The sequence below is a fragment of the Salvia miltiorrhiza genome, chromosome 1 (assembly GCF_028751815.1).
Source record: "Salvia miltiorrhiza cultivar Shanhuang (shh) chromosome 1, IMPLAD_Smil_shh, whole genome shotgun sequence".
NCBI lineage: Eukaryota > Viridiplantae > Streptophyta > Magnoliopsida > Lamiales > Lamiaceae > Salvia > Salvia miltiorrhiza.
In genome coordinates, this window is record NC_080387.1 from 51555126 (window position 1) to 51566060 (window position 10935).

Genomic DNA, 10935 nt, shown 5'->3' on the forward strand with positions numbered 1-10935 from the left:
TTATCCAATCGAGTCACCCACTGTGGGTGTGGGTGTGGGTGCTCTAAGAGCACATATGCTTTTGCTTCAAAGAACAAAGAAACTAATAAAGCTCTCCTTACGATACTAATGGTTACTAGAATCATTTTAAAGCACATTTAGTGCTAAGTTCGGTAAAATGTAAAAGATAAATTTTGGTTACTACGGCAGTGCTAAAAAGGATGACATAAGTGAAAAAGTTATCTAACTTTCAACTCGCATGAGATTTTCAACTAAAGCTCATCCAGCTTGAAGAATTTTATATTTTGAAAAAAAAGTTGTAAAATTGCGCAACGATTAAAAGCTTTACGGAATAATGTGTTCATCTCAATTAAAATCTCTAATTGGGGCGTGATTTCCTTAGACGATTTGACACAAAATCCTTCTTCGATGTGAAGCCCAAATAATAAAAGTCAAGCAACTCGGATAAAGAAATAAGGGGTGATTACGATTAAATACACGATATTTACTCTCAAAAAAATAAAAATACACCATATTTCATCTTACTGTAGTTTGTACATAAACTAAAAATTTTGCCTCCAAACTACACTAACTTTCAATTATTCTGATTTTGCACATGATTTTCAATTACTCTTAATGTTGAGTTGGACGCTCAAAAAATCTACATGATTTAAACGATTGATATACTAAACAATATCGTTATACGTGTAACCACTTCAGCTAGTCATGATGATTAATCTGTCACGATGACATTAATTCGTAAAAAAATGACAATTATATAAAAAAAATCAAAATAATTTAAATCCTTGTATTTAGAAGCATAATTTCAATTCGTGTATAAAATCAAAATTGAGTGCAAATTCGTGTATTTGAGTATAGATTACCTCCAAATAAGAAAAAACTTCCCCAACAAAACGGGCCCAGATTTATTGTTTGCTTAAGCCCAATAATTATTTGCAAAATTAGATCTCCAAACAAGCCCAATTCAACATTAACGTCAACATTCCCGCAAAATCCCACCCACACTCTCTCCGCCGGGAACTGAGATTCTTCGCCGTCGCTTTCTATTTTTCGATATGGCTCATCCACCGCCGTACGAGCCTTTCTACCTGGCTGCGCCGCCTCCGGAATACAATTATGCTCCCGGCGATAGAAACGGAATCAACACTCTCTTCGTCTCCGGTCTCCCCGACGACGTGAAGGCGCGCGAGATTCACAACCTCTTCCGCCGCCGTCCCGGTTTCGAGTCCTGCCAGCTCAAATACACCGGTCGCGGCAATCAGGTTTCACTCTCTTCTGTTCTAACTAACGAGACTTCGAAATTTCTCACTGATTATTGAATAGTTTTATTTTTTACTTTTGTTTTTTCTGGATTAATTCTGTGGATTCTGATGAATTTTCGACCTTCAATTTTTCTCTGGAGCGGACAGGTTGTGGCGTTTGCGACCTTTGTGAATCATCAATCGGCAATGGCAGCCTTGCATTCTCTGAATGTGAGTTTTTAATTTGAATTTTGTTTCTATAAGCCAATTCTGGTCTTCTGCTGCTTATCCGCCTTCTTTTTTTGTGCTTTGTTCGTTTCATTGGCAATAAATTGATAGTGAACTGTTATGTGTTTATCTTAGTTTGTTAGGAATCAGTGAGAGAAAGTCAAGCTCGGCATGAAATAATTGGGGGCCTTTCTTTCTTTTTTTTTTTTTTTTTAAATTTGGCTGTGGAAAATATATTGATGAATTCTATCTTAAAGCTTTCTTCTTCAATCTATTACTGGAATTGCTTTCTTCTAGAGCAGTGGTGTTACCTTGTCTAGCGAGAAAGAAATCTCATCTAATCCGGAGAAAACATTCCAAATCTTTTTTATTTTCTGTTTCATTCCCAAATCTCATCTAATCTGTTTCATTTTCTGTTTTATTTTCTGTTTCATTTGCATACACTTGTAAGTTGATAATTTGGTAAATAGTAACAAGTGGACAAACATCTACAGGGTGTTAAATTTGATCCTCAATCTGGTTCCACTTTGCACATTGAACTGGCGAGATCAAATTCTAGAAGAAAACTTACACCAGGTGAGCTACTTTCTTTATCTTGTTTACCCAAAGGTTATACACATACTTAAGCCTTATTGAGTGATTTTTTATTATGTGATATTTCATACCTGTGCAAGATGGTGACTAGTGCAAATTGCTGTTAACAGGAAGTGGTCCATATGTTGTCATTGATAGAAGAACGAATTCTGAGACTGACGCTAGGGAATCATCTAGCGAGGATGGTAACCATGCTGTGCTCTTCTCTGTTTATTTACATACTCTTTTTCCCTTCTTAAAAAATGGATGGTATCATTGGAATCGGGTGGCAGAGGGGTATATATCCATAGGGAGGAATACTGTTTCATATCCATGAAGAAAGTGTAAATGTACAAGTAATACAGTTGTGAATTTATGTTTAATATTCCCCGATTGCCCCTTTTCCCTGATTTCGTAAATTACTATTGAATTTCCCTGGAATTTTTGTGAGAAAGCTCTCACTTGAGTTACCCCAGTCTTTGTACATTACAAGATTACATTTCTTATTTCCAGGAGATGGTGATTCTGATGACCCAGCCACCAACCCTGATGAGGGGAACCAAGACACTTCAGCAGCTGAGAAAAGGTTAGGTTTGACTTGTTTAACACAGCAGTTATTCCTTGTCATAATCTAATATGTTTATGCCTGGACTTTTTGTGTTCAACTAGCCTTATTAGTTTTTGTTGTTAATCTAATGAGACAAAGCATGGCTTTGACAGCACCGAACCAACAGGCTATGGCAATGATGCTTTTGCTCAAGAGAGTGTAAGTAAATAGGTTACACTTCTGTTTTTCCAAAGCAATTTTCCTTTTTTTTAAACACTCGTGATTGGTTGTGTTGGATGGCTTTCTTAGGAGCAAGGTGAAAAGGCAGCAGATGGTGCATGCTCTACCTTGTTTATTGCTAATTTAGGTCCAACCTGTACTGAAGATGAACTGAAGCAACTTCTTTCGCAGTAAGTTGTTATGACTTGCATTGTTATTTATGAGGACGAACAAAAACATGTCATTTTGAAGTGTTTATATGGGAATCGCAGTCATTGCTTCCTGTTAAAACTGACATTTTAGCAGTTCTTTTCTAGAACCCAAATTGTAAAGTAGGAATATCAGTAGTTTATCTCCCTTTCATTTCAGATACCAAGGATTCAACAGCCTTAAGGTTCGTGCCAGAGGTGGAATGCCAGTTGCATTTGCTGATTTCGAGGTATGGGCCCTTGTCACATGAAAAATGAAGGCTTTCCTTTCTCTTGTTTTAGGACACCCTTGCTACCATTTTTTAATGTGAATTTAGATCTGTTCATCATTTTAATAGTCCAAGCCTCTCCTTCTAACAGGGAGTGGAACGTGCAACCGAGGCAATGAACTCGCTTCAAGGAAGCACGCTGCCATCCTCTGACCGCGGTGGAATGCATATAGAGTACCCACATTAACTTAATCTTTCTCATTCTGTTACTTGTGTTATGCCAACTAAAACTGAAAGCAGACCCTCCTTTTCTTTCTCAGATACGCAAGGTCGAAAATGAGGAAGCCCTAATCTCTACTTTAGATGCAAACTGCCTGCATCATTGGATGCTTAAAATTGTATGACGTAGCTAGAAAATTGTTGTTAATCTGTGTTAATGCATTACTGGAATACTATTTAATTGGCCGTACTGATGCAATGATGAGTTTGCTCATTCATTCCTGCATATCATGTTAAACTATATAACTGTATACTAGTGTTGCCATTCTTGACTATTTGCAGGAATATATAATTGTATAACTTGATTGTAGATGAAGATTGTTTCAAACCAAAATATGTATATATTACTAACCAAGCAATTGGGTATCCATTTCTCAGTGATGATTACAGAAACTTTATACTACCATTGCTATACACAAGGCAAAAAATCTTGATGGCATCAATTTTAAACAACTCGTTGATGCATAAGGTCGTTCGCTGTCTTTAGTTGAGAGAAAGGTTCGAGCTAAGTCGCCCAGACAATTCATTTGGCACGTGGTGTTGATGTTGATCAGACCATATCCTTCCGCTCCGGCTGCCCACATCAAACCCCGGTGTCATCAGCTGACCGGAATCCATCCCATCGCCTTCCAGAATTCGAAGCACCTATTTCAGCGAGACACATAGGGGTTTATTGGTCTGTAACAAACAAGCAAATATCTCAGATTCAATCGCATGTCTTCTTACCTGAGACATACGAGGCCTTGCTTGAGGGTCCCGACGTATGCACAATGATGCAGCATGCAACATACAGTAAACCTCGCCCTCTGAGTAGTTGTTTCTCAGCCTCGGATCTACCAACTCATCGACAGCATAAGCTTCCAATAATGGTCGCGCCTGTAATTGATCAAGGTCAGTCTTGAAACACATTGAAATTGCTAGCTGAGGTATGTAGAAAGCTTAAGATGCAGACGTGGCGGTCTTACCCATTCCGTGAGGCACTGCTGGCCCTTAGGTCTGTTGAGGTCGACTGCTTTGCGCCCAGTGACCAACTCCACCAACACGACACCAAATGAGTAGACGTCCGCTTTTTCTGTGATCTGACCACTCTGAGCGTACTCAGGTGCCAAGTACCTTCATGAAGCACAATATTATACTTCTTCTACATCATGATTGATAATCCCTAGCACACAAGAATGAGTGATTTACCCGAAAGTTCCGATTACTCTGGTTTCGACTCCTGTCTCCCCATCGGGTTGCCATCTAGCTAGACCAAAGTCTCCCACCTACGCAGGCAATATTAGACTACTATCAAGAAAAATCACATATGGAGAGAGAGAGAGAGAGAGAGAGTTTAAGCTTAGTACCAAGGGTTCAAAATCATGAGTAAGGAGAATGTTATTGGGCCGCATGTCTCGGTGCACGATGCAACCAACCCTGCATTCTTCGTGAAGATACCGCAGCCCACGAGCTGCTCCAACTGCGACCTTCTGTCGAGCAGTCCAAGGTAGCGTATTCTGATGGCGTCCTGTATGTTTCCAATGCATACATGTACACAAATGTTATCTATCATAGCAGATATATACAACTTTCCTGCTCTAAGGTAATATAGAAGGCGAAAGCATACCATAAAGATGAGAATCGAGAGATCCGTTGCAGATGTATTCATACACCAATAATCTCCTGCCATCCTCAATGCAGAAGCCAATCAACATAACCACATTCCGGTGCTGAGCGCAACTTAGGACTTCAACTTCCGAGCAGAACTCTTGATCGCCTTGAGAACTCGCCAGCTTGTGCTGCTTGACCGCAATCGTCTGGCCATCGGGGAGGACCCCTCTATGGACAGATCCATAACCGCCCTCAGCTAAGAAGTTTGCTTGTGAAAACCCTCCGGTTGCATGCTCCAGTTCTGCATAAGTGAACCACCTAGGAGGCTTCCCAAATACGGGTGTCTTGTGTTGACATATAGAACACAACGGTGGAGGCCCGAGTGGAGCTGATCTCGACAGTGAAATAGCTTCTCTCAAACTGCCGCTGAAGTCAAGATTCGACCGGTAGCTTGGGGATCGAAAGCCAGCTTCATCGTCATGCTTACACAACTTATCAAGCAGAGCTTTGGTAGCAGGGTTTTGCATACGAGTACTATATCGCCCAGAGCTTTCTCCGATATGATCCATGGACTGACAGCGCGAACTGACAATATCCGCCATCCACGGCTGAAACCTCAAACTCGAAGACGAAGACAGGGTCTCACTTTCAGAATCCGAACTAGATTCATCGATTTCTCGTTCTTGTTTAGTAACGAGCAGTTTCTCTTTCTTAAGGCCATCCTTCACGTCAGTGATGAAGAAAGGCGAGGTTCCAGGATCGGAGCTTGAAACTGACGACGTTCCAGCTTCAGTGGCGGTGAATGTCTCCGGGCTACTTGACGGGGTAACAAGGGGCCCACGAGTGGGATTCAGGCAATCCTTTCTGTTCTCTTTTTTCTCAGAAGACTGGTTATCGTCGGAGCTGACTGCTTCTTGCTCCTTTCTAGCTGTCCCTACCAAATTCAGTCGTAGAACCTTCGGTTGCGAGCGCTTCATGACAACAATGTTGCATTGCAGTTCCTCCATACAACGCTTTTCCTCATTTTTAAGATGTCTGCATATGATTTTAAAATGTTTCAAAATCACACGAGTAAAAGTAGATAGCCTTTAACAGTATTCGGAGCTTCATAGAGATTGATGGTGGTGAAAATTACTTGTCCAAGACAACCCAATTTGCTTGGTTTTTCTTCGCCTCTGCAGCGACTGCTCCACATGGCGTCCCAGAGACGAGCTTTATCTTCACATTGATCTGCGATTTTAATCAGAAAAACTTGTGTTCATCACTGTTTCCATGCAAGTTACCAATAGATATAAAAGTGCAAATTCCCAACCTACTTACTTTATTTGGATCATAAACATCATGAAGCTGAAGAATCATTTGAGAGCAATAATCTGTGATATCAGATTTCAGTTCTGCATTTGTACCAGAGTTTGATCTCCTGTGACCACTAGCACAATCTCCAGCGAATCTCGGGAAGCCCCATAATTTCCTACCTGATTCACGATGGTCGAATGAGATGCCAAGAAAGGAGGAAATAATGAAGAAACCTAATTCAGCACTAGGAAAAAAACATGTACAGCAGCTAAGGAGGTAAAAAATTACTGTAAAAAAAAATTACAACCTAAATATCGAGGGCCAGCTCCGACACCCTGACATGCGACTCTAACTTCTAACGTGGGAGAAATTTTGAAAGGTTTAGGGACGGGACGGGATGTAACGGACTTACTATACGAGTTGTGTATTAATCATTTCAACAAAGTGTGAACGAGTACGACATAGAAGTTGGAGGAGCCCAGTTCATCAAAGTCCCAGTGTCACTTGCAGGAACCCACCATGTGGAGTCAGAAGCAAGACATAGACATTAAATCAAACAATAGACAAAAACCTGCAGAACTCTAGAGACATGACATGTATGAAGAATAAATGCTAGTTCTTCTTGCAAGAGCATCTAGCTCGGGTTTCCGGATTGAGTTACAAGTCCAGCCCCACTAATTTTCCCCTAAAATGATTAATTGTCAAGGAGCAACAATCATAATTATACAAACCAAGATTTGAATTCAGCATTATAGGGCTTAAAAACACTCTGAAATCGCGAAAGCCGTAAACAGTTATGGTAATTGGTAAGTAATGAATCTCAAGGAAGCAAAATGCCCTCCATGTAAACAATAAACCTAAAGTTTACACATTATTGCAGCTTAGACATGAACTGAGACCAAGAAAGAAAAAACATAATGAACTGCAAGAATTCAAGAGTCCATGTAAAAAGGAGACAAGAAATCAAACACATGTAAGAAATTATTACCAGAACTATGTGAAGATATGACTACAAGAAGAGTAATGCAATCCCCAGGCTGAACAACATGAGTCAGAGCCCAAACCAGAGCAGTCTTAGGAATCTCTTTAGCTGCCTTAACAGCCACCACAACCTTCTCAGCCATGGCAGAACCCTTTTCAACCTTTTCCCCTTTCTTCAACTCTCTACTCATCTTCACAACATATACAGAAATCCTTCCCAACAAAAGCTTCTTCTGTCTCTCTCAAAGGACAGCCACAAACTTCAAGCACTATGTGAATGTCTGTCTACAAATGAAAACAATAACAAGAAACATTAGGTGCATTATTAGGCCTCTCTGTGCCCCACCACCACTAAAAGTTGTGATGAAACTCATGCATCTACAGCTGACTTGTTCACTGTTCTCTCCCAACCCCCCCAAGGAAAAAAAATGCCCTTTTCAATCAAGAATCAATGCTTCCAACATATATAAAGCCCCTTATTTTTTTCTCCCCCAGCAATTATTATTTCTTTTCTTTTTCAGTCAAAGCACTGATATCTTCAAACAATTTGGTTTTTAACCAGAGTGTGAATGTAACATGCAGGTTCCAGAAGTGGTACCAAGACAGCTATGTGAATGGATCTGCAGGGAGAGTTCTTTTCAAGCTGAAGACTTCACTGTTTCGCACATGATTCTCTGCCTACACCACAAACGACACAACAAATACAACCCCATTTCCCTTTTTTCACCTCCACATTGCAAACATACGCTGGCTTTCAAATCAGACAGAGTCAAATTTGGCTTAAATCTTGAAATTTGGCACAGAAAGATTCAGGCGAAAACAGCACCTTCTTCTCTGCTCTTCTCCCCTCCAATCTTTAATTATTGGAATGCCAGAATGCTCAGATTTCTATAACAACTCAAGAAAACTTCACCCTCACTAAAACACCGCCTTTTCACTTAAAATAACATAAAATAATAGCCATGTCCATCCAGAATTCCCATGACTCGTCAAGAAAAAATTGCTGAAGTGACTTGAGAGTTGAGTTCCTGTGCTAGATAGGACTTCTCAATCTACCATTATCCCTTCCTGCAAAATCCCACAAACCCAATCAGCACATCCAAGAAAAACCACACAACACACACTATACAGATAGATTCGGATGAAAATGGGAAAACGGTATATGATTTTTTTTTTGTTGTGTTGTATATACCCTATCATCATGATTGTTGCCCCTTCTTTCACATCAAAGCAGCTAAACAACACAACAGGCCAAAATCAAAGATAACGATTTCACGAGAAAGAGAGAGATGTTACATGAGATGAGCATTCAGGTTGAACAACCTCACCAACTCAAATCCCAACCGATGTAAAAAGAAATCCCAGATCACGAAATTAAAAAAGATTAATTTTTTTTCGAGAAAAAGCTTGACTCCTTATTTAGTGTAAGGGTGGTGGGAGAAGAGCAATGATGCACTTACATTTGTAACAGCGACAGGTAAATGTTTATACAGAAAAATACAATGCAAAAGAGACGATGCTCACAAAATCTGTGCAGATGTAAATAGGGGGTACTCTAATTATCTCTCAACTCTCTCTCCCTCTCTCTCTTCGGTGATTTTTACTGCTTCAGACAATGTCGCCGTCGAGGTTTTTGGGCTGTCGAGATTGCCCTGGTTTTTGCGTTTTAACTACAGTTTTGACCTTTTTTCTCTCCTCTACAAATTTCCTTTTTTTTGAAAAATGTAACTACTTTTTCGAGATTTCTTTTCTTTTCTTATTTTCCTTTTTTTTTCAACCAGTATTTTCAAATTTAAATATTATTTTGAGTCTTTGATTCTAATTCTACAAATATTGCTCAATTTACTAAAATTGTTTAAAGAGGAAAGATATAGTATAAATTTTATCACACATCTAAAAGTACGATATTGACAAAAAAAAAATTGTTCCAAATCTCATTATATCTTGTGAAAAAACTACAACATTAGCTAGAGAGCATAGGAGATTTTTTTTTCTGATAAATTATATAAGTAAAAAAAATATTTAAAGTGTAATCGAACTCAAGGCCCCAGGTCTTAAGCATTAACTATCAATCATTAGATCAACACACGCATATGCCTGAGAAATTTTCTTCGAAGTGGAGAGCTTAATATAAAAATAGGGTTGGAATTATATTGATTATTACCACACAATATGGTAAACATGTCATGGGCATATTAATCATATAACAATATCATGTAAATTGTCGATCTCGTTTTATTATGTTTTTTTTTTTTTGAAAGCGTTTTATTATGTTGATGTATGGTCATGGTCATGTATATAGCACATTAATCGAATAGTCCCCCCTCCCCCAAAAAAAGGAACGTATCAAATCTAAGTGTTCTATTAAGAAAATTTTGTTCCTAAATAAGTTTCTCATGTCATAATTTCATGATAGAATGATGCATAACTTTCCATTTTGCCTTTTTATTAATGATAAAACCTTTATGTTTTCAATTACTTGCTTTCTTGCCTCAAAAAAAAAATCCTCGCTTTCTTAGTATTTACATTTAAAATAAATGATGAAAGTATACGTCGATTTATTCGAGATTATTTTTTTATCTCTTATCTTGTATATGGTATGCGCTATCATATGATAGTATAATTTATAGTATTAAAAAATAATTTACTTCTTCCGTTCCATTAAAATGTCTTGTATCGTAAGAATATACTACATATATCAAGAAAACGGTTAATTGTCCCTTTTCACCCCTATTTACTTTTAATATGACACTTAAATAACTGTGGGAGTACAAATCAAATTCACTTCTTAAATTAGGAGCAAAGTTTATTTCTTAATATGAAAATTAAAAGGCTGTGGGAGTATAAATCAAATTCACTTGTTAAAATTTTGGGCAACTTAATTTATGGTTTTTGCATTATTCTAAAAAGGTGTGCATTTTTTAATCATATAGGCATTATACTGTAATTTGACCTTACAGTCATGCAAGTGTGAATGTGTGGGTCACCTTTTATACAAAAGATTTAGCTATGATGATGTTACAGAAATAATTTGATTTTTCTCAGGCACAGAAATTTGAACATCAAGCACACTTTGCATTGCAAATTACTCTTTATTCACATAATTATAAAATTATTAAAGTCCTTGGCGAGGACTTAATTAGACAAAAAAACGATAAATCTATCGCTCAATTTCGTTAAAATTGTGGCATTAGTAATTTATGCATCATATATATCAATTTTATCGTTTTTATTATTGGGCCCCCTTTAAATTTACAATTTCTTGAGTCTCTATGTTTATGGCTAATAATTATAGAATATTCTTCTCCAATAAAATTAAAAAAGAAAAAAAAAATGTGTGTGCGATGTTTGTAAAGAGAAATAAATGTAGAGCAGTACATAATAGAACATTTATTTTGACTTCAAGAAACTTTTTTTTCAGCTTGCTGCAATAAGAATTACTAACTTCTATTTGCAAATTATATAAATACACGATTAAATTAGACAAAGACTTGTTGTATTATTAGTATGACGCAATAAGATAGGATAGAACATGGATGGACGTGGACGTAGTGGTCGGCAAT

The 10935-nt window shown here is 38.0% G+C and overlaps 2 protein-coding genes across 8 annotated transcripts; one reads left to right on the forward strand and one right to left on the reverse strand.

Annotated features, from left to right (window-relative positions):
* Positions 1-906: 906 nt before the first annotated feature.
* Positions 907-3781, forward strand: LOC130991687 (uncharacterized). 2 transcript variants are annotated; one of them, XM_057916041.1, is made up of 10 exons: positions 907-1262; positions 1410-1472; positions 1964-2045; positions 2174-2248; positions 2556-2628; positions 2763-2808; positions 2899-2999; positions 3178-3247; positions 3378-3460; positions 3547-3781. In XM_057916041.1, the coding sequence occupies exons 1-10, from the start codon at positions 1056-1058 to the stop codon at positions 3575-3577; spliced, it is 831 nt and encodes a 276-aa protein (XP_057772024.1). In that variant the 5' UTR covers positions 907-1055; the 3' UTR covers positions 3578-3781. The 2 variants fall into 2 exon arrangements, with proteins under 2 accessions (XP_057772024.1, XP_057772033.1); XM_057916050.1 differs by lacking the exons at positions 2763-2808; positions 2899-2999 and having other exon boundaries at positions 924-1262.
* Positions 3782-3823: 42 nt separating this feature from the next.
* Positions 3824-9035, reverse strand: LOC130991653 (inactive protein kinase SELMODRAFT_444075). 6 transcript variants are annotated; one of them, XM_057916019.1, is made up of 11 exons: positions 8897-9035; positions 7971-8440; positions 7380-7657; positions 6416-6570; positions 6231-6325; positions 5112-6130; positions 4852-5012; positions 4694-4770; positions 4471-4618; positions 4232-4381; positions 3824-4150 (listed from the first exon to the last, which is right to left on the reverse strand). In XM_057916019.1, exons 3-11 carry the CDS (start codon positions 7561-7563, stop codon positions 3989-3991), a joined length of 2151 nt encoding a protein of 716 aa, XP_057772002.1. In that variant the 5' UTR covers positions 7564-7657; positions 7971-8440; positions 8897-9035; the 3' UTR covers positions 3824-3988. The 6 variants fall into 6 exon arrangements, with proteins under 6 accessions (XP_057772002.1, XP_057771970.1, XP_057771994.1 ...); XM_057915987.1 differs by having other exon boundaries at positions 8833-9020; XM_057916011.1 differs by having other exon boundaries at positions 8669-8983.
* Between the last annotated feature and the right edge of the window lie 1900 nt (positions 9036-10935).

Excerpts from the sequence above, each read along its gene's own strand:
- LOC130991687 (XM_057916041.1), top strand. The coding sequence starts at position 1,056 with ATGGCTCATCCACCGCCGTACGAGCCTTTCTACCTGGCTGCGCCGCCT. Across the intron at positions 1,263-1,409 it reads ACACCGGTCGCGGCAATCAG|GTTGTGGCGTTTGCGACCTT; the intron begins GTTTCACTCTCT and ends TGGAGCGGACAG. Across the intron at positions 2,046-2,173 it reads TAGAAGAAAACTTACACCAG|GAAGTGGTCCATATGTTGTC; the intron begins GTGAGCTACTTT and ends TGCTGTTAACAG.
- LOC130991653 (XM_057916019.1), bottom strand. The coding sequence starts at position 7,563 with ATGAGTAGAGAGTTGAAGAAAGGGGAAAAGGTTGAAAAGGGTTCTGCC. Across the intron at positions 6,131-6,230 it reads AATTGGGTTGTCTTGGACAA|ACATCTTAAAAATGAGGAAA; the intron begins GTAATTTTCACC and ends AATCATATGCAG. Across the intron at positions 4,151-4,231 it reads CAAGGCCTCGTATGTCTCAG|GTGCTTCGAATTCTGGAAGG; the intron begins GTAAGAAGACAT and ends TCGCTGAAATAG.